This window comes from Mytilus californianus, unplaced genomic scaffold (genome assembly GCF_021869535.1).
Source record: "Mytilus californianus isolate M0D057914Y unplaced genomic scaffold, xbMytCali1.0.p SCAF_5, whole genome shotgun sequence".
Taxonomy (NCBI): domain Eukaryota; kingdom Metazoa; phylum Mollusca; class Bivalvia; order Mytilida; family Mytilidae; genus Mytilus; species Mytilus californianus.
Genome location: NW_026262701.1, coordinates 19,704,507 through 19,731,733, shown reverse-complemented (window position 1 = coordinate 19,731,733; position 27,227 = coordinate 19,704,507). Strand labels below are relative to the sequence as shown.

At 32.3% G+C, this 27,227-nt stretch overlaps 1 protein-coding gene across 1 annotated transcript; it reads left to right on the top strand.

The window, feature by feature from the left end:
• Nucleotides 1-87: 87 nt before the first annotated feature.
• Nucleotides 88-27,073, top strand: LOC127702051 (transport and Golgi organization protein 6 homolog). Its single transcript, XM_052206054.1, has 17 exons — nt 88-179; nt 4,280-4,388; nt 5,623-6,641; nt 7,625-7,769; nt 7,980-8,104; nt 9,630-9,792; nt 10,158-10,234; nt 13,758-13,870; nt 14,510-14,695; nt 15,683-15,782; nt 16,385-16,570; nt 17,091-17,216; nt 19,827-20,000; nt 20,770-21,244; nt 21,454-21,605; nt 25,681-25,794; nt 26,865-27,073. The coding sequence occupies exons 2-17, from the start codon at nt 4,295-4,297 to the stop codon at nt 27,045-27,047; spliced, it is 3,432 nt and encodes a 1,143-aa protein (XP_052062014.1). The 5' UTR covers nt 88-179; nt 4,280-4,294; the 3' UTR covers nt 27,048-27,073.
• Nucleotides 27,074-27,227: the final 154 nt, after the last annotated feature.

Below are 27,227 nucleotides of genomic sequence, written 5' to 3'. Positions count from 1 at the left end.
TTAAATTGGTTGTGATTGGAGAACATTAAACAGCAATCACCAATGGAAATGCCCCTTCCAAATTGTATGAAAAAAGTAAAATTCAAAACAATGCTGGATCAAACACGTGTTTTAGTAAGAAGCAATGTATACAAATCCTTGATCTGACGATAAAGAAGACAGTGACAACAACATTCTAAGTTATTATATTTCTGTATTTTATGAAAACACACATAAAATTATCTTTATGCAAGTAATATTCAATGACAATAGTAAGAAAATATGAAAGTAAGTTATGACTGTTTTTGAAGGGTTGCTGAGCATGCTCAGTTAAGCTAGTCCAAATAATTATGACGTCTTGCAAGGCTATTTTATTTTTTTCTGTGACGCCTTCCTACCACGGCGTCACAGAAAAAAAAAAATAGCCTTGCAAGACGTCATAATTATTTGGACTACAGTTAAGCATAATACTAATCTTCCCTGTGCCTGTGGCCTTCTGCCAGTTCTGGTAAATCATAAAGACAATACAATATATACATTAAATATAATAATGGATTTTTAAAACACTTAATTGATCCATAGGCATAGTTGAAATCGACTTAAATCTAGGGGTAGATAGTTCCTTAAAGTTAAGCCTAATTAATGAAATATTTTCTTCTGACATAAAATTACATTTTGTTCATGTTGTTAGTGGCATAAAATTATTTCCATTTGTATATCTATATAATTTCATAAAAATTTTGATGAGATGATTTTATAATATCCCACAAATAATTGAATTTAATTTACTTTTTCTTAAGACACAACAGTCTGTGAACAGATGATGTCAGAGATGATGGACAGTAGTATCATCTGAATATAAATCTGAATTATACTATGTTCTATGTGGTACTCTGAGGATGCCAACAAGAATATTTTGTAGTTGATTCTACATAATCTGTTACAACTATTTGCAATCTTTCTGATAGATCTATATAAGTAAAATCACTGCAAAGATGAATCATCAAATTTATACGCATTTTACATAAAATCAAGAAATACTGATCCAGTTTTTTTTAGGAGAAATCTAGTGTTAATGGAAGATCTTTGTTTGTTTCTGTTGGATTCATTCTTGCAATAATTTATAATTTTTGTCTCGCCTGTCACTGTGAGACATAGTGATTACTATCAAACAGCATGAACAGCAGTGTAAACTATTTGTATAAAGCTTTATACAGTGGAACCTCATTGTGTCGAACTTGGTTGTGTCGAAAACTCGGATGAGTCGAAGTAATTTCTCGGTCCTGGTAAAATTCCCGTTTGATCAATGCATTATTACCTCTGATGAGTCGAACTCGGTTGATTCGAATACTCTGTTAAGTCGAGTAAATTTTATAGTCCCGTCGAAGTGAAATTAATGTAAATTGACCCCGATGTCTCGAATTTCGAAACTAAAAATTTTCGAAAGATGCAGACCTACATGTAATGATAAAAATTCAAATTGGATGTATTTTTTATGTAACCTAATCATTTTCAAAAGAGATTAAAGCTGAGTAAACATATTTGTTTGTATAACAGTTAAAATGACATGTTTATGGTGACTGATAATTAACACCTTTGTTGATCGTTCAAGCAGAATATTAGTGTGTTGAACATTTTTCACCCGAGATAATAACGAAACGAATTTAAATGACCCAAGCCGAGACTTAAATGAATCTTTAGATTTAAAACTCATTAATTACAATAAATAAAAGGATTAGGACAATTATAATAAATTCATGAAAATTTAATGTAAAGCAGACGACCTCATCAGAGACCATTCAGAACTTATTTCGTACCGTGAGTGATTTTATAATTTATAGTGACTGACCTTTGTAAATATTTGTGTAGATTATCGATTTTATTTGTGCATGATTTTTATCTGTACTTTTGTGTTTAATTATTACGAAGGACCAAAAATGGAGATTGAATACACAATCATTAAGTGTCATATCAAAAAAAGGCACACTGTTCATTGTATCTAGTTTACACAAATCCCATACCGTATTTCATACATTCAAAATTTATGACGACACTCTTGACCTCGGATGAGTCAAACCTCGGATGAGTCGAATACTTTGGTCCGGTCCCTTCGACTTCGACACAACGAGGTTCGACTGTATTTCAGATGGTAGAAGATCTGGATGATTCATACCTTGTATGCAGATACCTTATGTTACAAAGTTTTTGTCTGTCATATGTCCATTTTCCTTGACCTCATTTTCATGGTTTAGGGTCTGCTTGAAATTTTTTTTATTATTTTTTTGTCATTTGAATTTCTCACTTGTTTCGAGTAGTAGGATAACTATATTTGGTATATGGGTTCCTTGCAATGCCTACATGTCCATCAGACAGGATTCCCCTGACCTTGATCTCATTTCATGGATCAGTGATCAAGGTTAAACATGTTAAAGTTACATGATTAGGTCCGTTTCTCAGATGCTATAAGCAGTAGGTCAACTATATGTGGTGTATGGAATGATTGTAAGGTTTACATGTCAATCTGACAGCTTTCACTTGACCTTGACATCATTATCATGGTTCATTGGTCAATGTTAAGTTTTTGTGTTTTGGTCTGTTTTACAAGTACTCCAAGCAACAGGTCAGATAAATTTGGTGTATAGAATAATTGTAATTTGTAAGGTGTACATGTCTGTCTAGCATGTACATCTGACCTTAACCTCATTTTCAATGTTCATTGGTCAACCGTCAGGGGACTTACTAGTACTTAAATGAGTGATTTTCTAAATCACTGATTCAAGTAACATTATGTCCACAAATGTAGGAAGTAAGAGTTGTCTTTCTTTAATAATCACCTATTTAAGTAGTACAAATAATCACTAGACAAAGTGATTTAAATTTAATGTAGCTTTAGATACATGTATACAATACTAATGATCCAGGGACTAATTATGTTGCTAAAATTATCAGAACCAATATCCATGATATCTGTGTTGATAGGATGACCGGTCATGTCAGATGATGACCTTGTACTAAATTTGAGATAATGACATAAAAATCACTTGTTTAAGTATCATACCTCAATTTTCTTCCAAAAAATCACTTCTTTAAGTATTATTTTGATAACCCCCACTAATTTCAACACCCCCGAACAGTGAAATTTTGATGGCGAACAGTAGAATTTTATTACATAATCTGTAAGATGAAACCTTGAATCTTACAGGAAAAATACTCCCACTGCTGGGAAATATCTGTGAAGAAAGTATCTGTGCATGATGTAAAGCCTTTATTATAGCATTTTTTCAACTAAAATAGAATTTACAGCTAAATGATTGCATTAAAGGCATTAGTTTTACGAATGAAAAGATATTATCTAAACCTATGTGTTTAAAAGATATATATTGCTATCATGTCGTGGTCTTAAGACATTTGGTTTCCGGACGTATAAGTGAATGGATCTCTATGAAATGAAATGGAAACATTAATTATATGGAAAATTGCATCGTAAGCACTCTCATGTGTACAATTCTTGCCAGATTTTTATGAAATTGTAGATTTATACCAGCAATGTCTCAGATGAGTTTGAAAATCAGTGTCGATCAACCTTTTTTACAAAGAGTTATGCCTCTTAGAAATATAAATTATATGGAAATTTGAATTGTAAGTGATCTTGCATGTACAATTTTTGCCAGAATTTTATCAAATTCATATCAAAGGTATATAACAGCAATGTCTCGGACAATTTCGAAAATAATTGCCCATCAAATATTTTTAATGAGTTTCCCTAGGAAATATTAAATATATCGGAAATTGCTCTCAAGTCTTCAAAACTCAAGTAAGATCTTTTTAAAAAGTTTTAAAGAACAAACAAAATTTTTTTTAGGTATTGCCCTTGGACAGAACTCTGTTCTTTTATTCAACAATGATCCCTAGTTGACCAATCTGCTTAAAATAGAGATCATGTGTCCACCCTTTGCTTACAAGGATCTGACAACCCTCATCTACTGTCTGTTACTGTTGTGATAACATCAGTCAATGAAGTTCCTGCCTAGACATTTGTGAAGGTGTATATAATAGACAAAACCAGAGGATCAAGAAATATCTTTAAACCAGGAAGTAAAAAAGAGTGTTTTCAAATCGTTGTAAGCAAAGCATGATCACATGATCTGTATTTTTATCTGAGATGATTGTTTACATGCTACAGCAATATCATGCTGCACCTGGTTTGGTAATAGTATATAAAGTCAATATGTAGTTTTATGTTTTGAACTTTAATGTCTCTATCAAACAAATAATTAATTCCTGTAATTATATGTTTCAGAATACCAAATTGAAGATGGAAAACACAATTATTTCTGATCCAGGTATAGTTTTAGAAGCACTGAAAATTCTGACAACACCAGGTTCAAAGAGTAATAATAAAGACAATGGTAATTTTTTGTTGATTTGCCAAATTTATTTAATTCAAAGATGATTTGTACGCTTTCTTTTTTCACTCGCACTACTAACATTGATGGCTTGACTATCATGACTATGGTGACTCTTATCTCTTAGAACTATTTGGGAAATAAGTTTGATATTCTAATACAAACTTTAATGTCATAATTTTCATGCCTTGGAAACAGGCTTTAAATGATAATCAGGACAACGTATAGTTAATGTGAATAAATGGAGATGTGCTGCATTCTTTAGTTATATACACACATCCATGTGGTATTCCAAAGTTCTAAAGGAGATGTTTGGATTTGGGGCCATTACATCATGATGTGAAATACTGGTTTAATAAATTTGTACATTTATGAGGAATCAGGCTTCCATTATAAATACCTATTTAGGGTTAAATGCAGTTTAAGTATTGAAATCACTGATTTAAATTTTTTTTTTAAATTCACAATTTCAATTACACTAATAAAATGAAAAATGCCAGTGCAAAATACCCAAACCAAACCACAGATTCTGTAAGTTAAAGTAAATTGCATATCACTATCAAGGGGGTCTCATTGGGGGGTTCTGATCCCGGATCCCGCTTACTGTTTTGTCAGATTCCCGTATCCCGCTTACACTATGTACGTAAGCAATTCTTATTTTTTTGTAATTTCCCGTGTCCCGCTAGACTTCATTTCCCGTTTTCACGTCACAATGATTTGACTTTCACGTGTCACGCTTACAAAAAATCGGAAATCCCGGGTCACGCTTAGACCCCAATGAGACCCACTATCAAAAGAGAGGGAAAAGTAGTCCTTATGTGTCATACTTCATGTACTTAATTTGCCCCAACCAAACATGAAACCTATACACAATACTTATTACCACAAAACTAAGATCAAGTACAAATTTGGATGGCGTCACTGTTATTGTTCTTGAGTTATGTCCCTTTATAATGTTGTATGCAAGCGGGGGCATCATCTGTGTCCATGGGGAAACATTCTCCATTTATTTTATTATTTATGTTTAATACCATATGACAATTTATTTTTAGTTTATCATTCTCCTTCCACAAAAATTGAGATATCAGATAGGTAAAGAAATATTAATATATAATGAAATAAGAAAACAAATTAAGGGAGGTGGTATGATAATCTAAATGTTGATGTGATATGGCTGTTGAGTCTGCTTTATTAAATTTATATACCAAAATGTACTAAAATTTCATTTCAATTTCAGATACAAGTAATCTGAACACATTTGATCTATTGCTGAAATCATGCATAGATCAGTTCTTCCATGAAATGAAGAAAGACAAGTATCAGAAACTGTATGCATACTTTGAAAACAAGGTGTACACACAGGTAGTGGAAACAGGATTTGAACTTAGATGGAACTTTACTTGTCTTTGTTTAAAAATGTTAGAAATACTTTGTTCATCCATAGAAAGAGCAATGATCATATTTCAGAATGAACAGGAAGCAAGAATATCAAGCCAAGGGAGTGAACTGAAACCATCTCAAGCTCCTCTCCTGTCTCCTGACACTTTAGGTGTAGCACAGCAGAAAACAGTTTTGACAACCATTCAGTTTATCATAGTTCTTGGGATAAGTCCTTACTTACAAGAAGGGGTAGGACTGCAACCAACCCAAAGATCAGGGTTTTGGGAAGTAATTGACCTACAAACAAAAGATAAAAGTATTCATAGCATAGAAAAAGACTTAAGAATGATTAAATGTCTTAAAATTTTATTGAAATGCTGTAGAATTGAGAGTTTAGGAACCTTAATTCTTTCAAGACATTTGGGAGATATTCTTGCAGCTTTGTTGCAACTTGTTAATGGACAAAAAATAGTGCAGAATCAAGCAAAGCCTTCACCAGGAACGAACTGTGCAAAGGAAACAAAACTGTCACATGAATTAAATACTGAAAAGAATACAAGCAAAATGCCATCAGAAAAATGGACACCTGCAACAATTGTAGATATGACTCTCAGTGGTCAGGTTAGTCAATGCACTACCAGAATGCAAGAAAAACAAATCTGCACTGAAAAAGTTTGTGACCCTAAAATTTCAGAGTGTGAATGTGAGTCAACACAAAACAATGTACAAGAAAACAAAGGAAGTGTTGTATCCAAGGAAGATGTAGACTTTTGTGAAGAAAGTCTGAGTAATTTGTTGGAGAAAATCAGTCAGCCATTACTTGTGAGGGAACTTATGGTGTTACAAGGAGGCCCTGGTAGACAGCCAGTACAAAAGGTCTAAAATCTACATTTTTTGTGTAAAGTTGGCCTACACCTTATACTATTTGCCTTCTAGAAAAAGGATTAAAGTGTTGTTAATTCTATTAATAGGCCTCAGACCACAATTATTGCTGCCATTGGTTACAATACATTTCTTTGTAAAAGTCAACTCGAATTAAAGAATTTGCACCAGTTCAAACATGAAATAAATTTTACTGCTTATATACCATTATTTTTCAAATAATTATATGCTTGTCCCATCACCATTGATCACAACCCATCACTGCTTTTTCTTTTGAGAGCCCTGAAAACATGCCAATGGTATGAGTTTAGTCAACTTGAATTAAAGAATTTTCACCGGTTCAAACATGAAATAAATTTTACTTCTTATAGACCAATATTATTCATTGTCCCATCACAATCCATTGCTGCTTTTTCTTTTGAGAGCCAAGAAAACATTGCCAATGGTAGGAGTTGAATCTGGAATAAATGCATCAGGCTAATTTCTACCCTACATTCACTTTGGCCAAATCACTGCTTTCACTTTCAACAATAAATTTTCCCCACATGTTTTACTTATTTCACTATATATGCAACTTATAGGAAATACCTCATCGGCACATATAATACTTTGGAACTATGTTCCTAAACACGAACAAAGGGAAATAATTGTGGTCTGAAACCAATAAGGACAAAACTAAGGCATTTAAAAAAAATAATCTTAAAATATTCGATCATTAATATTAAATTTTGGAACTAACACCTTTAAAAGATTTAACTCTCTTGTAGATTTATATAGAAAAGAAATCCCTCTTTTAAATTTCAAAAGTTCAGAAAATGGAAATCAAAGTAGACATTACATGTATTAGATTAGCACTGCTGTATTAATGACCTTTTTATTATTTACAGTTACCGGTAATTGTTCTGATACTAAAGTAACAAAAAGTAACTTTGGTGATAATGATTACAATGTTATAAATATATATATATATATTTCAGGGAGACGGAGTGAACAGACAGGTTAAACCAATACTGATTAAGGCACCAGTTTGGTTAAGGAAGATTTGTGGCCAGTTGCTTACTGGTATTCTGATGAAACCACAAGGTGTCCACCATGTTTTACATGGAATGCTGGGGAATGCAGGTATGGAATAAAGAAAACTTAAACTGCTTTGTTTTACAACAAGTATAACTTCAAATACTTCAATCTTATAATAGTTTGATTCAATGTTTGACTTCCATTTTTGTGTTACACTAATATATGTGTTGTACAAAATGTAGCTTGTACCCCTTAACTCACAGTAGTACTCTAATATATGATTTACAAGCTAAATTGTATATTTCTTTTTGTTAGTTGCTGATGTCAGTGGAAATCTGATAGCTGATTGGAGGAGATTTGATGCTGTTGCCAAGGTGATAGCAAGTTGCCCTAAAATGTCTTCATCTGCAGAAGAATACTACAAACTAGTTTCACCTCAGGTATATATATACATGTATTTTTTTTCTATTGATTATACATATGAAATAATTATTACTCAATGTTACAGGGTTTGGACATTAAGTTTTTTAACAACTTGCCCTTGGAGCAAGTGACAATGATATTATACTCATCTGAAAGAGAGAAAACACTTTTCTAAATTTTGTACTTCTTATTTCAAAATTTCTTAACAGCTTTTATGGACATAAAATCATTTCATTGTGCTCAGTTTTTCGTTTTCTCAGAAATACCACATAAATATGTCCCCAGTGTAAATTCCCATTTCCGTCTTGATTCTTGGGACGATACTGATCTGGTTTTGATATGCAAAATATTGCAAAAGAATGCAGAATATGGTCATATATTTTACCCACATTTGTTTGAGATTTCATAATGGATGACAATAAGGTGATCTTGTTTTTATGCGTCTCATAGGATTGGACCATCAAAATCTGCATCAAACTCTGTTTGGCCATTAATTTATATTTAATTAACTTTAGTTAGAAAGGGGAAAAAACGGGGTCCATTAAAATTTGATGAATTTGACGACTTTGTCAGGGCTGATTGAGATGATGATTTATTGATAAAAAGAGATAATAAGTACACTGCAACTTTCACTTGTTGGATAATGGCTCTCACTAGTCCCAGGCAATCAGATAACCTTTAATGTCATACCCTGTATTATATTTTTTAATTTGACTGCAAACAATTATATAACAAACTAGTGTGTTACAGAAAAAACTATTTGATTGTGTACCTTGAGCATAAATGATTTAGGTTTGCTTGTTGGTTAGTGAACCATGAATTCTGTATTAGCTGTTTTAAACATCTGGTTAAGTACAGAAATAAACTGATCAAACAGATTTTCTTTATCCTTTTATTACCATCATTGTTATTTGTACACATTCAAATAAATTTTCCATAAAATTCATGAAATCAAAACAGAATAAAAATTGTCTTGTCTCATTAAAAATTCTCATTTTCAAGTTTTCAAATTATTACAGTAGTACACGTAGCAAAAGCCCAAAATAGGAAATATATCATTTTCATGTGATAAGCATGATAAGCATGGCCACTAAAACCTCTAGCCATGAAAAATCATAAAAATAATATTTATCATTCTAACAATGTTAATCTTCACACTTATCTTTCAAAAAGATAATACTTCCACCCATGATTCCATATTTGATTTTCATTGCAATACAGAGCCCAAACTGAGGTACAAACTATACTTCTACCTAAGTCCTTTAAAGAGTTTTAGGAAATGAAAGACAATTATAACTCTTCATTAATGCTTTTCCGTAATCTTAACTGGAACAGTCTAACAGGTTAGTTTTACAAATAAATATTGTGCATATGGTGAACAAACTAATACTATCTGGTATATTTCATTTCATTTTATAAAAAGATTCTTTGAATTTACTATTGGTTCATTTACATTGCTGTTTAGAATCCCCAATATATTAACATATGAACATGCATTTAGTCTTATTTCAGTACATGATGAATATTTTTCTATTTTTGCAGATATTGTCTTTACTTCACCAACCCAATAAACAGATAGCCAAATATTTTCTACGTGTAGCTTGTAGTACTATTGTAAATATGTCCACCAGTTCTCCTGACTTGACTCAGAGATATATAATCAAACCTCTGCTAAAGCCACTTCTATCATGTACACAGGATAATGGTAAGAACAATGCAGTATTTCATGTATACATAGCTCTTCTTATCATAATTAACATACAATGATTTTCAGATATTTTTTTTGTGCGGGATATGTCTTGTATTCTCAAGGTTTAGTTAGAGAGCTAATTTTACAAGCTATCATCTATGTTAATAAACAGACCTTTAGTTTGAATAACTTTGTAAAACTGTACTTGAAATGGAATTATAAAAGTATAATTTAGACAATTTTGAGTAAACTATGGTAATGAACAAAGTTTGTTGTCTATTTGTAAATCAATATTGATATGGAAAACATTTTTCAGTGGGTTCAAACGCCAAAACAGTAAAGTATAAAACGAAAGTACTTTTAAATTAAAATTTCTGCAGATTATGATGTCAAAGATACACAGCAGATTATTGTTGATGAGCAGTCTTTGTCTCTTTGTATTGAAGATATTCACAAAGTAAGTACACTTTATCAGGTTTTCAGCATTTTTGTCCCCCGCATAACGCGTTGCGGGTGACATGGAAATACCGGGCGTCCGTGTGTTCTTCCATCCATCCGGTCTTGTTAGCACTCTCACAGGTACAATTTTTGCCAGATTTTTATGAAACTTATACTATATATTAATATTGGCAATATCTCGGACAAGTTATATAATGGTGGACGATCGACTTTTTTTAAAAGAGTTATGCCCCTTGGAAATATTAAATTTATGGAAAATGGCCTTGTTAGTGCTCTCACTGGTACAATTCTTGCAAGATTTTTATAAAACTTACACTATAGGTTAATATCAGCAATATCTTGGACAAGTTCTATAATGGTGGACGATCGACTTATTTTTAAAGTGTTTATGCCCCTTGGAAATATTAAATTTATGGAAAATGGCCTTGTTAGGACTCTCACATGTACAATTCTTGCCAGATTTTCATAAAACTTGTACTATAGGTTAATATTAGCAATATCTCGGACAAGTTCTATAATGGTGGCCGGTCTTTTTTTTTTAAAAGAGTTATGCCCCTTGGAAATATTAAAATTAATGAAAATGGACTCGTTAGTGTAAGCGTACTTTCATTCCGCCGTGCATTTATTCCAGGTTATTTTTTTTTCTTAGAGAATATTGGATGTAAATAGTGTGAAAGCGTCAAACTTGATATCGTTGTTTTGTTTATATTAGACCGGTTTATTGATTACATAAATGAATGGGTTAAAATTAAAATGATTTTCAAGGAACCAGTTTAATTAATCTGAGTCAATCTAGTAAATAATATTGATGATAATGAGGAAGATGTTTTTATAACTCAAAATACTTTATTAATGACCAGGACATTGAACTTGATATAAACCAAATTTAAAGAGCAGATTTGTTCTTACATAAAGTTTCTATTATAGAAGTATCCTTTGAAATTGACATAGAAGATATGATTTTGTATCCAAGTAAACCGAAAAGCAAGTACACAGAAAAACTTTGGCAATCCAATAAATATAAATATTACAATTAGTGACAATTTAAAAGCATATGATTTTATAGATTTGCATAGAAAAATTATTTAAATCTTATTCGTTAATAAGCATTATTGTGTTATCGTGTGTTCAAAATGAGTACTAATCACTTCATCAATGTATGGATCTAAAGCACTAGTGTAATTAATCCCGGTACATGTATAAAATAACTAGTGCAAGCATTACGGTTCAAAATCACTAGTGTAATCATTCCTTGTTTAAAAACACTAGTGTGAACATTCCTTGGATGAAAACTCTCCACTTTTTACATAAATCAACTATGCAAGTTTCAAATACACTAAAAACTATAAAGCCACATTTTATACATGTTTCTCCTTCGAAAAACCCTTTGACTGGTGGATGTTTTACACTGGACCCGGATAGAAAAAACCTAGTCACTGGGGATTTTCTTCCTCCGGATAAAGTACACTGGCGGAATCAAACCACTGTTACAATAGCACTCTCATGGGTACAATTCTTGCAAGATTTTTTAAAAACTTATTCTATAGGTTAATATCAGCAAACTTGGACAAGTTCTATAATGGTGGACGATCAACTTTTTGTACGACCACAAAAAAATTTTTGTGGTCGTATATTGGTATGACGTTGGCGGCGTCAGCGTCGTCCGAAGACACATTAGTTTTCGCACTCTAACTTTAGTTTAAGTGAATGGATCTCAATGACATTTTACCATAAGGTTCAATACCACAAAAGGAAGGTGGGGAATGATTTTGGGGGTTATGGTACCAACAGTTAAGGAATTAGGGGCCAAAAAGGGGCCAAAAATAAGCATTTTTGTAACTTCCAGACATAACTTGTGTGTAAGTGTATGGATCTCTCTGACATTGTACAACAAGGTTACATATCACAAAGGGAATGCTGGGATTGATTTTGGGGGTAATTGCCTCCAAATTTTAGGAATTAGGGGCCAAAAGGGGCAAAAATACAAGCATTTTTCTAGTTTCATGACAATAACTTGTGTGTAAGTGTATGGATCTCTCTGATATTGTATCACAAAGGGAATGCTGGGATTGATTTTGGGGGTAATTGCCTCCAAATTTTAGGAATTGGGGGCCAAAAAAAGGGGCAAAAAACAAGCATTTTTCTAGTTTCATGACAATAACTTGTGTGTAAGTGTATGGATCTTTATGAAATTGTACTACAAGGTTCCATATTACAAAAGGAAAGCTGGAATTGAGTTTGGGGGTAATTGACCAAAAAGCTTAGAAAGAAGGGGCCAAAAATAAGCATTTTTCTAGTTTCCAGACAATAACTTGTGATCAAGTGTATGGATCTCTCTGAAATTGTACTGCAAGGTACCATACCACAAAGGGAAGGCTGGGATTGATTTTGGGGGTAATTCCCTCAAAATTTTAGGAATTAGGGACCATAAAAGGGCAAAAAAACAAGCATTTTTCTAGTTTCAGGACAATAACTTGTGTGTAAGTGTATGGATCTTTATGAAATTGTACTGCAAGGTTCCATATCACAAAGGGAAAGCTGGGTTTGAGTTTGGGGGTAATAGCCCTAAACGTTTAGGAATTTGGGGCGAAAAAGGGGCCAAAAAACAAACATTTTTCTAGTTCCAGACAATAACTTGTGTTCAAGTGTATGGATCTCTCTGAAATTGTACTGCAAGGTACCATACCACAAAGGGAAGGCTGGGATTGAGTTTGGGGGTGATGAATCATAAGGGGGTTCAAAAAATTTGGGGGGGGGATTTTTTTTTCCTTTTTTTTTCTTTAAAATTTTCCATTTTAAATTGGTTATTCCTGATTTATATATAAAAGCAAATAATAATGATATGGTTTGAATAGGTAAATTAAAAATTTTTAAGTTCTTAGACCACTTTCATTCTGTGTCAAAAACCTATGCTGTGTCAAATATTTAATTACAATCCAAATTCAGTGCTGTAGCAAGCTTGAATGTTGTGTCCATACTTGCCCCAACTGTTCAGGGTTCGACCTCTGCGGTCGTATCAAGCTGCGCCCCAGCGGAGCATTTTATTTTAAAAGAGTTATGCCCTTGGAAATATAAATATGTGCAAAGCGGGGGTAATTGGAACTCTGTTCTTTTATTATATTGTAAAATATCAGCTGCAAGTTACATACCGGGTAGGAACTTTTTTGGCAAGTGAGGTGATACTTATAAATGTATGGTAGTACACATCAAGATTTAATCTTAATGACTGCTAACTGTGTTGATCACATGCTATACTTTTTTTCAGCCTGAGACATTGGGCTCTAGTTCATTTGATATGACTCCTGAAATAACTGTACAGAACACTAAGGGGAAGAATGAAAGTTCTTCAAACAATTTTCCTGCTTTTGTTACTGTCTGATGAAAAATCATGACTGTCAACTTCTATTTTTGATACTTTGAATATGAAAATTAACTGATCAATTGAACTGTTCTGAAAACAAATTTTCATCATTTTGTTTTTAATTTATATTTACCAGTTCTTTGTTTTATATACATTTCAGGTTTTTGTGGCTTGTGCAGAACCTAACAGTACTTTGTGCACCTACCTTACACCAGTGTTGCAGCCATTATTTGAGCTATACTGTTTTTTACAGCAAGGAATTTCACATCTCAAGTATACATAATCCTTCAACTGTCCACATGTTGATATTTAATTCATCTTATACTTATGAACCTCATGGTGGTGTTAGAATACAGTTTTAAAAAATTTGGCCTGTTTATAAAGATTATTGATAAATATAGAATAAGAACAAAATAAAGGCTTTACTTTATCAACTGACATGGGAACTTTTAATTTAAGATTTTCCTTTATGCTTTAAGCTGAGACAAAGATTTAACAAAATGTGTACAGGTATTTCTGAAATCAGCAATTCTCATTAACACTTGTAATGTCATTGAATGCTTGTTTATATTCATTGGAATTTGAACAATTTTCGAAAGTTCTTATCAGAACTACCCGTAAGCAGTTCTGTTATTTTATTAATATGAATACAATTTGTCACATCTTTTGGCCTGAAAATCAGAGTAAATAATGATATCAGTTATTAAGAAAAAAATTCATGCAAGCCATAGATTTGTTGGAAATCTTCACATGGCCTGGACCATTATATTAAAATTTTATCACATGCATTATAAAAAGGTAGATTCCTAATCATGCATGGTTATTGCCTAAAGGTCTGAGTTTTTAATGCTATTTAACTTATATTTAAGAACCTAAATTAAATCCCTACTAGTTCTTTATTTTATCTCACAGGTCTGCCATTCATGAAATTTTAACCACCAGTTTGAAGCAATACCCCAAAACCAAGTCTCTGGAGTATCTACAGTGCTTATTATTCAATACCCCATCTACACAGGACTTGATGTATTTACATCCAAACCTTATATTTGCCCCGGCCAGTGGAGGAGGCATTGTTGTAGTCACCAGGAAGAAAGAAGAGTAAGTAACAACTTAGATAGAGTACTGTGGATACATTGTTATTCCTTGGGTACCAATTTTTCATGGATTTCTTTAGTATAAATGAACCATAAATTTCAATGTTCAAGGAAGTATTGATTTCCTAAAGGCTTGTACACAAACTTTTCCAAACCAAGAAATCAAAAAATAATTTTTCATCAATCCATGAGAATTGGTACCAACGAAAATAAATGAATCAACAGTAAGCTGATTCTCCCTCAGGCAAAGTTGGCCTTACATTGTTTTGGCTGTTCTGTTTAGGTCCTCTCTTAAGGCTCCTCTAAGCATTTAATATTTTAATTTATAGTTGGTTCAACTTTTGTCACAAGCTATCCTGTTGAATTATTCCTAAAAAACATGTGTTTGAGGTTTAGAAATCTTATATTCTTTTTAACACAGTATATTCATGTTTCAAAAGGTCATTGTTCCCACATGTAAAAACAAAACACAACCATATATGATAGAAGTAGATAATGATTCGAAGGATTAATGTGCTTCATATGATGTATTAATTGTTGACATTTGTTTTATGTGAGAGAATACATTTACATGAGGGTTCCCTGGTATTCTTCACAATTCTCACACAAATTATGAAAACGGCTATTACCAGATAAAATATGAAGTATTTGTTGTTTAACCTCTATCACTTGAATGAAGAGATCCTTTAATATAAGCTTTACAAAACAAATCTTGATTTTTTAGTTAAATTTTCAAAATTCTAAATCAGATAGTGAGGACTTCTGTCTTATTATTTGCTATGATTTACACTGTAAAGCTAACTCCAGCATTGGTTGATTTTTTTCATTGTTAAAACGGTTGGTGAGCCAGGTTTTTGAGTCGGAGAAAGAGGAGGACCTGAGAAACTTAATATTATTCTGCTTGTTCTCATAAAGTAATAACGTGATATAGCAGTATGAATATATTTATTTTATTAAAACTGCAGCAATAAACATTTTTTTATAATTCCAGACAAGACAAAAGTCAGGTGTGCTCAGATGGTATTTTAGAACTGCTGAAAGACTTACAGAAGTGTGGTCTTACAGGAGATTTCTTCTTATATATGATGAAGGTAGACAGTTCATACTGTGTGCAATATGTTTAACACTTTAAGTGTCCTGGTTAAGTTTTATATTTAGAATTTGAATACAATAATCACCTTGTACAGTGCAACACAGTTCAATATAATGGATCATTCTCTTACATTTTATGCATGACTGAAGATTTAGTATTTTGTACATTGCTTGGTAGTTTGTAATGATAAGTCCATAATATATTATATTGAAGTAATTTTCTAAATTTTATTTAAACTCCCAATTAAGTTTGATAATCCTAAATTCCTGAATGGTCTATCAATGATATTTTATTACTTCATTTCTCTTTGCACAATAAAACAGTTTTGGCCGTATGGTGCCCTGTAGTTGTTAACATTCTTGTCCTTTGGTATCTAGTGGATAGTTGTCTCATTGGCAATGATACCATATCTCATTTATTTATACTGTAATATTTAGGTAAATATATTCTACTTTAATGTTTGGGAGACTGGGTCTAATTGCATAAATAAGACCATAGCATAGAAACCCTAATTGAAACTTACCTATATTGTCATAAATTGTGTATTTGTTTGTATTTTGCACTATATCTGTACTATACTTGACAAATATTTTGTTTCAGGAATTGAGTAGTATAATCAAAGATGAAATAACTGAACCATCAGTACAGCTTCCACATGGTAGGAATGTCCTTGATAATGACCTTTGTAGTAAGAAGATCCATATCCTTAATTTGTTGGCCAGTCTATGTGAAAGTATTGGTCCCTCATGTCTGACAAACACACAACAAACTCTGGATTTTGTAGAAGTAAGTATTAGATTTATAGAAAAATAAATTTACATTTGTCACCTCAGTTTGACATTTACATACATGATATCCTTTTCAATAGATAATGTATCACACATACAAGTATGAAAAAATAATGATACAGTAATTGGAAAGAATAAGAATTTTAAAAGTCTCTGGATTTTCCATAAAAAGTGTATGAAAACATTGTTAACATCAATGAAAATATGTTAAAAATAAGAACTCAAAATTTTACCAGAAGAGTATATTTATATAGAAAGAAATGTAGGGGGCAGAATATTTTTATGCACATCCCATAGGAAAAAGCCTTAGGGGTAACAAAGTATAAAGGAAAAATTACTTTATCAACTGATAATAATGTGAGGCAAGTTGTTAGGCAACCCAATTACACCAAAAGCACACATCAGAAGACATATGATTTTCAACAATAGACAAACAACTGGAAAGTTTTCCAGTTACCATTATGCCTTAAAAATTGTTTTAACATGAGTAAATTTATAAATATTTACTTTTTATTTAGGTAACGCTAGAGAGAGCAGTACAAGTTTTACAGGCATGTGATGATGAAACAACAACAGTGTTTGAGAATGAGACCCTTACAATGGCCATGGGACTAATTACTTCTGTTCTCAGTGGAGGATTAAAGGTACATTATTATGATAGAAATATTTTAACTTAGCATTTTGTAAACAGTTTAAGTGAAAAGTGTGTGAATTGGCAACTATCTGCAGATCCATGAAACTTTACAAAAAGATTGCACACATATTGAAGTTATGCACCTGACATTAAAGAAATGGTTGAGGAATTTTTCCCATTTTTCCAAACTTGGGAACATATTTTTCATTTACATTTTTATGTTTCCATTTGCAATGTATATAAATGTTCATTATAGACTATTTTCTCTATTGTTTAAGAAATATTCTGTGTAACATATCTGTCAACCTGACCATTTGAGTCTTATAACCATTTAAGGGATCATAGATTTATTCTTACGAGGAAGCTCCGAGCATGCTCGGAGGATGCTCGGAGCTTTTTCAGTAGGCTCTTCTCAGCAGTTTATGTGACAATAATTATCATGATCCATTAAGATGTCAATCAAATCTATAGCACTTTTATAATAAGGAAAGTAGAGCATTATAGAGGAAGCTCCATTAACACCTGTGTAAACATCTGGTCTATTCAAACAAATCTTGCATTAATTTTACAAAACTATAAAATAGATGAGAAATTCTTCAATATAACTGTATAATGCTTGGTATCAAGTCTTCACAGAAAGAAAATGATTTCAAAACATTTTCTTAATAATTATCATTCTTTTTCAATACACATGATATAAAAAAACACTCAAATTTTATTTTTGAAATATAAATATATTTTAAATTTATACTATATAAAATAAAATATAAAAGTCATCAAAGACACAAACTATGGTTATTGATTTATAACCATACTACCAAAACATAGTACATTCAGTTTCATACGAAAAAGGGTTGATCTTTTTTTATATTCCATTTAATTTGACAGTTGTTTGAAATAAATCCTCCATTTCATTGCAGAAAAGTTTTTTTGAGACGCAAACATGTTTCTTGGGTGTTTCAAAGCAATAAAAATATATTATATTCTACAGGGAAAAAAGGGGGAGAGAATTTGATTGGTTAACTTCTGGTGATGTTTACTTTCTTATATGCACTGAAAAGATATGCTATATTTTCACTGTAGTACAGGACATTTATTTATGTCAAGTATTTCTTTATTTAAAACATAGATAAATTCTGCACATTTTTTTTGAAATATAACAATCATGACAATTAAACAAAGACTTATAGGAGGAAAATAATTTTACTCATGCCAAGTATTTCTTTATTTAAAACAAAGCTAAATCTGCACAATTAAAAAAAAATGCCAAGTAAAGAGAGACGTACTAGAGGGAAAACAATGGTGGTATTACCCCCTCAAACCAGGCATCCACTGATGAATTAAAACTTTTCTTAAAGTAGCCATAATTTTCTATAAAAGAACTTAGTTTGCTATTTAAAAAAAACATATTACCATTGTTTAGTTAGGGGCATTACTTAAACAAGTAATTTTCAAAATTACCTATACAAGTTATGTTGAAAACAAGGCTGTTTCAAATATTACTTCTATATCATGAATAAGTAACTTCTGTTAATATTATTTTTATAGGTGTTCATTCATACAGGTTTTACTAGCTTTAACAAATTTTCACAGACATCTGGTTATTTTCCCCATGAAATATACTGGTAAAGCTATTTAAATCCTCAACAAGCACTAATTGCTTTTCTGATGCCACACTTCTTGGTCAAAGATTGGCCTCTTGGGGCTATTATAATATCATTTCCCCTTAAAATCTTAGAGATAGACAGTTATAACTAGATATGGAACCTTTAATTAAGACTTGAAGATATTTATAATTTGAATCTTAATCGAAAGCAATTACATATATTCCTTAAATAATTGTAAGTACTAAGTTTTTTGAAGTTGTATAAAATAATTTATTAAAGTAATATTTTTGTCATTATTTTTTAAAGTAACCTGTATATACTCATCTCAAATTGGATAAATACTTAATTTTATTTAATGAAATGATATAAAAATTCTTGAAAACTATATTTAGTCCATGCTTTATTTGTCATTTAAAATAACTATTGAGTTATTAAATAATTTTTAAAAACAAAAAATATTTATAAAAGTGACTAAAAAAAATTACTTGTTTAGTATTGCCACCTGACTGTTGTTTGTGTCTTGATAACTTTTATGTAGCATATTATATAATATAAACTATTTTTAAATCATATCATCTAATTATAAAATTTGGGAATTTTTTTATTATAAAAAAAGGAATGATTATTAAATATAATAAGAAAATATTTAAATGACTTTTACTTTTTGTGGAGACTTGAGATTTCTTTCTAAGCATTACACAGCACTGTTGAAGAATTTCTAATCTATTTTATAGTTTTGTAAAATTTAATGCAAAATGTATTAGAATAGACCAGATGTTTACACAGGTGTTTATGGAGCATCCTCTATAATGCTCTACTTTCCTTATCATAGAAGTGGTGTAGATTTGATTGACATCTTAATGGATCATGATAATTATTGTCACATTAACTGCTGAGAAGAGCCTACTTAAAAAGCTCTGAGCATCCTCCGAGCATGCTCGGAGCTTCCTCGTAAGAATAAATCTATGATCCCTAATAGATGATTCATTAGTTAAAATCTTTTTTTTTTTCAGTGCACAGAGGAGGATAGAGAACATATGCAGAAATTGTTGCCATTATTACAAAGACTTGCTGACAGCCATACTGATGTAGAAGTACAGGAGATGGCATCCAACATTAGGGTTGCCATAGCAACACATGGTGTTGTCTGGTCAGATAGGCTTTCAAAGTCTGCACAGATGAAAAAGGTTTATAATATTTATTATGTGATACTACTCCAAAAAAGAAAAACATATTCTTAAATTTATAAGTGAAGGAAACTGTTTTAATACTTATCTATTATTATGTTGTTGCTTGTTTTTGCTGGTTTCTTGTTGTAAATTTACACACACACAAACTAGTTACCATTTAGCTATTTTTAATATGTATGTTTTTCATTTATAGACCTCAAATATTCAGAGATATTTTCTGAATTTCAGTGCCTGATAAAAGGCATTACATACTCAATGGTTCATAGACGATGTAAAATTTAAATTTAGAAGCAGACACTATTTTGTATACTAAGATTTTGAAAATGTAAATTTTTAGTGTTTTTAAGGAAATTTTAGGGACATATAAAAAAATGTTGACTTTGCCAGATCCAACTGGACTATTGAATAACTGACATTCAGTGGTGACTGTCTGAAAAAGGCACTTGACTTAATCCCTACTGAAAACATGTTTCACATATATTATGAGATGCATTTTAATTTATAGAGCTATATTTGTTCTTACAGTGGTGAATTGTATTGACCATGTGTTATGTTAATGTAAAATTATAAGTGTGAACAATATTCGAATATATAAATGTTGTCTGTATCAGAAAGAAATATTTGTAGAAACCTAAGTAGATATTCCAAGATAGACCTGGGAGGACATTTAGGTTATTGTTATATATATTTTATTATTTAACAGCACACCAAATTAAACAAAATGTAAGATTCAAATTCTCATCTAATATGTGGTTTTATTTGATAGGAAAAAACTGAAGAGCAGAGAAAACTGGATGGAAAAACAACATCTAAAGGCAAACCTTTGATAGAAGTTTTAGATAATCAGGACATTGGTTCCAGTCCACAGACTCTCAAACATTCAGAGGACAGAGAAACAAATTATTCCTCTTTTCAAGAGGCATTGAAAGAACTGTGTGACCCTTTGCTCCCTATCAGAGGTCATGGGTTAATTTCATTATGTAAATTAGTTGAGCGTAAGGACAATGAAACTATGGAGAAACAAGAGGTTGTCCTGAAAATATTTGAAGAAAATCTTAGTCACCCAGACTCTTACTTGTATTTATCATCTGCTAGAGGCTTGTCATTATTGGCAGACAAATTTCCAGACCTTGTTATTCCAAAACTAACTTCTGAGTTTGCTGATTTTGATAAAAATGGAAGAAGTGTTGAACTTCGAATGAAGATTGGAGAATGCATAGTTCAGACAACTAGAAGATTAGGTATAAAGTTTTTAAGTTAATAACACCTTAAATTTAAACAGAAAATTAATGATTAAATATTTATTGATATTATGTGTAAAAATACCAGGCAAATACAAGATCAATAAGCTCTTAAACAGCTACATGGATTTCATTAAAAACCTTTTATAGTCAATCCAGTAGGCAGTCTTACAAGGAATAAGAAAGTAATATTTGATATTTTTTTTTAGGTAATATGGCTCCAAAATACAGAGATATTCTACTGCCTTCCATACTTAGTGGTGCTAGAGACAAAGATTCATTAGTCAGAGCTAGCAGTTTATCAAATCTAGGGGAAATGTGTAAAGTTGTCAGATTTTCTCTGGGAAATGTGATTCGTGAGGTACATGTAGTAGCATAGGATGATTTTATGATTACAGCAAGAATATTGGCAGATTCTGTTTTATATTCAGAAAATGTTTTATATAGTAAACAGGCAATATTCTCAAATATAGTAAAATATAAAGCACATTAAATAATCTTTCTAATATAACAACTATAAAATTATGTTTTACTTTCAATTAAGAATCATATTTTCACAAATTTTGAAACAGCTATTTTTAAAAGTTGTGACTTCATTGGACTATATCAATTTCCCAAAAAAAATTTATTGAAAACTTTACTGTATAAAGTAAGAGTAGTCTCATCTTGAAAATTCAAATTGCTGATGAAACTTCCATTTAATCTAGCATTTCAGTTTTTTGGTAGTTCTTTGTCAGTTAGTTGTTTTTGTCGAGCCTGCGACTTTTGTAGCAGAAAGCTCGACATAGGGATAGTGATCCGGCGGCGGCGGCGGCGTTAGCTAACTTCTTAAAAGCTTTATATTTTAGAAGGTGGAAGACCTGAATGTTTCATAATTTGTATATAGATGCCTCATGTTACGAAGTTTGTGTCTGTCACATGTCCATTGTCATTGACCTCATTTTCATGGTTCAGTGACTAATTGAAAAAAAAGTTAAGATTTTTTGTAATGTTAAATTCTCTCTTATTATAAGTAATAGGATAACTATATTTGGTATGTGTGTACCTTGCAAGGTCCTCAAGCCCGTCACACAGTTTTCACTTCACCTCGACCTCATTTCATGGATCAGTGAACAAGGTTAAATTTTGGTGGTCAAGTCCATATCTCAATATACTATAAGCAATAGGTCTAGTATATTTGGTGTATGGAAGGACTGTAAGGTGTACATGTCCAACTGACAGGTGTCATCTGACCTTGACCTCATTTTCATAGTTCAGTGGTTATAGTTAAGTTTTTGTGTTTTGGTCTGTTTTTCTTATACTGTGTGCAATAGGTCTACTATATTTGGTGTATGGAATGATTGTAAGGTGTACATGTCTAGCAGGCAGGTTTCATCTGATCTTGACCTCATTTTCATGGTTCAGTGGTCAAAGTTAAGTTTTTGAGTTATGGTCTTTTTTTCTAATACTATATGCAATAGGTCAACTATATTTGGTGTATGGAAATATTTTATAATGTATATGTCAGTCTCACAGGTTTTATTTGACCTTGACCTCATTTTCACGGTTCATTGCTCAGTGTTAAGTTTTTGTGTTTTGGTCTGTTTTTCTTCAACTATAAGCAATAGGTCAACTATATTTGTTGTATGGAAGAATTGTAAGCTGTACATGTCTGCCTGGCATGGTTCATTGGTCAATGTTTAGTTTTCTTGGTTAAGTCTGTTTCTTGAAACTATAAGCAATAGGTCAACTATATTTAGTGTATTGAATGATTGTAAGGTATACAGATATTTCTTGTTTGGTTTATATGACCTTTACCTCATTTTCTTGGATCATGCTAAGTTTATGTGATAGTTGTAGTAAAGATTTATATTTAGGACTATCAACATAATATCAATGATTAGTAAAGAAGGCGAGACATTTCAGCGTGTGCACTCTTGTTTGGCAAATTCATGAAAAAAAAATTGAAAATGCATATGAAAGGGGAGAAAGGTAATGTGGAAAAAAAGATAAAACATTTAAAAGTTTTCATATAGAATAAATCATGTGCATAACTTGTACTTTAATATCAAGTCATTAGTAGATATTTCTATTGAACAACACTAGTTTTTTTGACTCATTAAACTACTGCAATATAAATTGACATATGAGAGAAAGGAGTTTTGGGTATATATCACTGAAACAGAAGTCCAAGGATACAAAAAAATAGAACAATTTAAAAGACATACAATACAGTCTTCAAAAACAGAAATGTGTGTCAAGCAGAAAATCACCTTGAGTCTTGAAAAGTTCTAAATTCTGTCAGATTGCACTTTCATTTTTAGCTCACCTGGCCCGAAGGGCCAAGTGAGCTTTTCTCATCACTTGGCGTCCGTCGTCGTCCGTCGTCGGCGTTAACTTTTTACATTTTGAACTTCTTCTAGAGAACCACTGAATGGAATGAAACCAAACATGGCATGAATGTTCCTTATGAGGTGCTGACCAAGTGTTGTTACTTTGTAGCCGATCCATCATCCAAGATGGCCGCCAGTGGGGGACTTAGTTTAACATAGGACCCTATGGGAAATACATACAAATGTCTTCTTTTAGAGAACCACTGAATGGAATGAAACCAATCATGGCATGAATGTTCCTTATGAGGTGCTGACCAAGTGTTGTTACTTTGTAGCCGATCCATCATCCAAGATGGCTGCCAGCGGAGGACTTAGTTTAGCATAGGACCCTATGGGAAATACATACAAATGTCTTCTTTTAGAGAACCACTGAATGGAATGAAACCAAACATGGCATTAATGTTCCTTATGAGGTGGTGACCTAGTGTTGTTACTTTGCAGTCGGTCCATCATCCAAGATGGTCGACAGCAGGGGACTTAGTTTAACAAAGGACCTATGGGAAATACATACAAATGTCTTCTTTTAGTGAACCACTGAATGGAATGAAACCAAACATGGCATGAATGTTCCTTATGAGGTGCTGACCAAGTGTTGTTACTTTGTAGCCGATCCATCATCCAAGATGGCCGCCAGCGGGGGACTTAGTTTAACATAGGACCCTATGGGAAATACATAAAAATGTCTTCCTTTAGAGAACAACTGAATGGAATGGAACTAAACATGGCATGAATGTTCCTTATGAGATGCTGACCAAGTGTTGTTACTTTGCAGTCGGTCCATCATCCAAGATGGCCGCCAGCGGGGGACTTAGTTTAACATAGGACCCTATGGGAAATACATACAAATGTCTTCTTTTAGAGAACCACTGAATGGAATGAAACCAATCATGGCATGAATGTTCCTTATGAGGTGCTGACCAAGTGTTGTTACTTTGTAGCTGATCCATCATCCAAGATGGCTGCCAGCGGAGGACTTAGTTTAACATAGGACCCTATGGGAAATACATACAAATGTCTTCTTTTAGAGAACCACTGAATGGAATGAAACCAAACATGGCATTAATGTTCCTTATGAGGTGCTGACCAAATGTTGTTACTTTGCAGTCGGTCCATCATCCAAGATGGCCGACAGCAGGGGACCTAGTTTAACAAAGGACCTATGGGAAATACATACAAATGTCTTCTTTTAGTGAACCACTGAATGGAATGAAACCAAACATGGCATGAATCTTCCTTATGAGATGCTGACCAAGTGTTGTTACTTTGTAGCCGATCCATCATCCAAGATGGCCGCCAGCGGGGGACTTAGTTTTACATAGGACCCTTTGGGAAATACATAAAAATGTCTTCTTTTAGAGAACCAATAAATGGAATGGAACCAAACATGGCATGAATGTTCCTTATGAGATGTTGACCAAGTGTTGTTACTTTGCAGCCGATCCATCATCCAAGATGGCAGACAGCGGGGGACTTAGTTTAACATAGGACCCTATGGGAAATACATACAATTGTCTTCTTTTAGAGAACCACTGAATGGAATGAAACCAAACATGGCATTAATGTTCCTTATGAGGTGGTGACCTAGTGTTGTTACTTTGCAGTCGGTCCATCATCCAAGATGGCCGCTAGGGGGGGGGGGGGGGGGGGCTTAGTTTAACATAGGACCCTATGGGAAATACATACAAATGTCTTCTTTTAGAGTACCACTGAATGGAATGAAACCAAACATGGCATGAATGTTCCTCATGAAGTGCTGACCAAGTGTTGCTACTTTGTTGCCGATTTACTGTTCAAGATGGCCACCAGGATATTTTATTAAATAACGGGACCAAAATTAATCAAAAAATTTTAAATTTGGCCTCAATCATTATTTGGGTATCTGTTATGATTTTTATCTATCTTTACATGATTTCTAAAACCAAAGTAGAGTCAGGTGAGCGACACAGGCTCTTGAGAGCCTCTAGTTGTTTTACTGAAGATAGATGTGATAATCCTGAAGTTATGAATTATACAGCATTACAGAATCGGGTTACCGTGTAATTAATGGTATATTTCTATATTTAGATATTTGAATGCTGCCAGAGTTTACTAAAGACAGATGATAGTCCTGAAGTAAGAAAAGCTGCAGCAATGCTAACTACCATGCTATTGCAAGGTCTGGGTGAAGATATGTTGCAGGTATATTATAATTAAATAAGTCGGATTTTATCAAAAGTAAGGGGAAAAAATCTTATCAAAACAAAAGTGTTGTGAAACAAAATAATATGAAACCCCCAGCATAACATCTGAAATAATAATGTGTGAGTCTTCAAAAGAAGACTTGTGTCAATTTTGTACTCAAATAATATAAGTGGAAAAGGAAAAGATATGTCTTGGTATGGGAAACCTAAAAAATCGCTCAGATATAAAACTGAAACAGCTGGTGCACAATTTCATGTCGTATAGACCAACCATGCAAGTTTGATTGAATTCTTTGAAGCCGTTTTGTAGGATGCCCACTATCTCAAACAAGGAAATAAACGTGAGCAAATAATTTTGATAGAGCCAAAATGTGCTCCCTACTACAGGAAGCTGTTGGTTGAATACTACCTCTCAAGACAACAAAACATATCAGAAACAATGCTTTAATGGTCAGATTTCATATTTAATTGAAATAAGCAGTATAAGTACTAGTGAAAGGCCAGTAAATGTTTTAAATCATCAGACTATTGAAAGAAAGAACAATTTTAACTGGATTAATAAGTGAATCATGCCTGTAGCAGTTTCATTTTACCAGTCCTTACAAATTTGTTATACAGTGTCAAAATTTATGAAGAAAAGCTGTCATAAGGCTTCGTAATTATTATGTTTCTTTTTGTAACAGAGTTATAGAACATTTAATAATAAAAATGTATTGTTGATATCACACACATAAGTTGCTCTGATATAAATTGATAAAACATTCCATATTTTTAATATTTGTCTTTTGTCTTTAATGACTGCAATGAGGTGAGAGGTTTTTTTTTTTTTGTTGCTCCATGTTGAAGGCCTCACTGTGACTTTTAGATGAAGATCAGCAATAAAAGCGCTGTTCCTTTGCTTATTGTGTGTCTTTTTTGCAGTGCATGTACTGATTTTGTCATGGATGGATACCCCATATCCTTTGTTTTTCTATTATTGGACTTTGTGGATTAAGAAATGAAATGTGTTGAATGAATAATATCAGTTGATAATGATAACAAATCATAATTGTTATTTTTTCTTTTCAGGTATTGGAATCTGTATCACGTGATCTGTATCATCTCCTGAAGTTGACTTTGAAAACTGAGAAAGAGGAAAAGGTCAAAGATCACATTTTATTGTCCTTAAATGAACTGGATGACATAATGAAAGATTATCTTTTTCCAAAACAGACATTAAAGAAAAAGATAACAGTTCTTGGTCAAACATAATAAATAAACTATCAATATATATTGTATTTCTTATTACTTTCTTTTTTTCCCCTCATAACAGAAATCTTTATCAAGCACTTGGTATTGTAAAATTATTTAGTTTACCTTGCAGTATTTTTATTAATACTTTTTTTTCACTATTTTGCATATAATTGACACAGCTATGTTGCCACACTTTTC

What these genes read in the sequence shown, in the direction of transcription:
- LOC127702051 (XM_052206054.1), top strand. Translation starts at nt 4,295, where the DNA reads ATGGAAAACACAATTATTTCTGATCCAGGTATAGTTTTAGAAGCACTG. An exon ending in GTCACCAGGAAGAAAGAAGA is followed by an intron (nt 14,696 to 15,682) that starts GTAAGTAACAAC and finishes TTATAATTCCAG; the next exon opens with ACAAGACAAAAGTCAGGTGT. An exon ending in TCTTCTTATATATGATGAAG is followed by an intron (nt 15,783 to 16,384) that starts GTAGACAGTTCA and finishes ATTTTGTTTCAG; the next exon opens with GAATTGAGTAGTATAATCAA.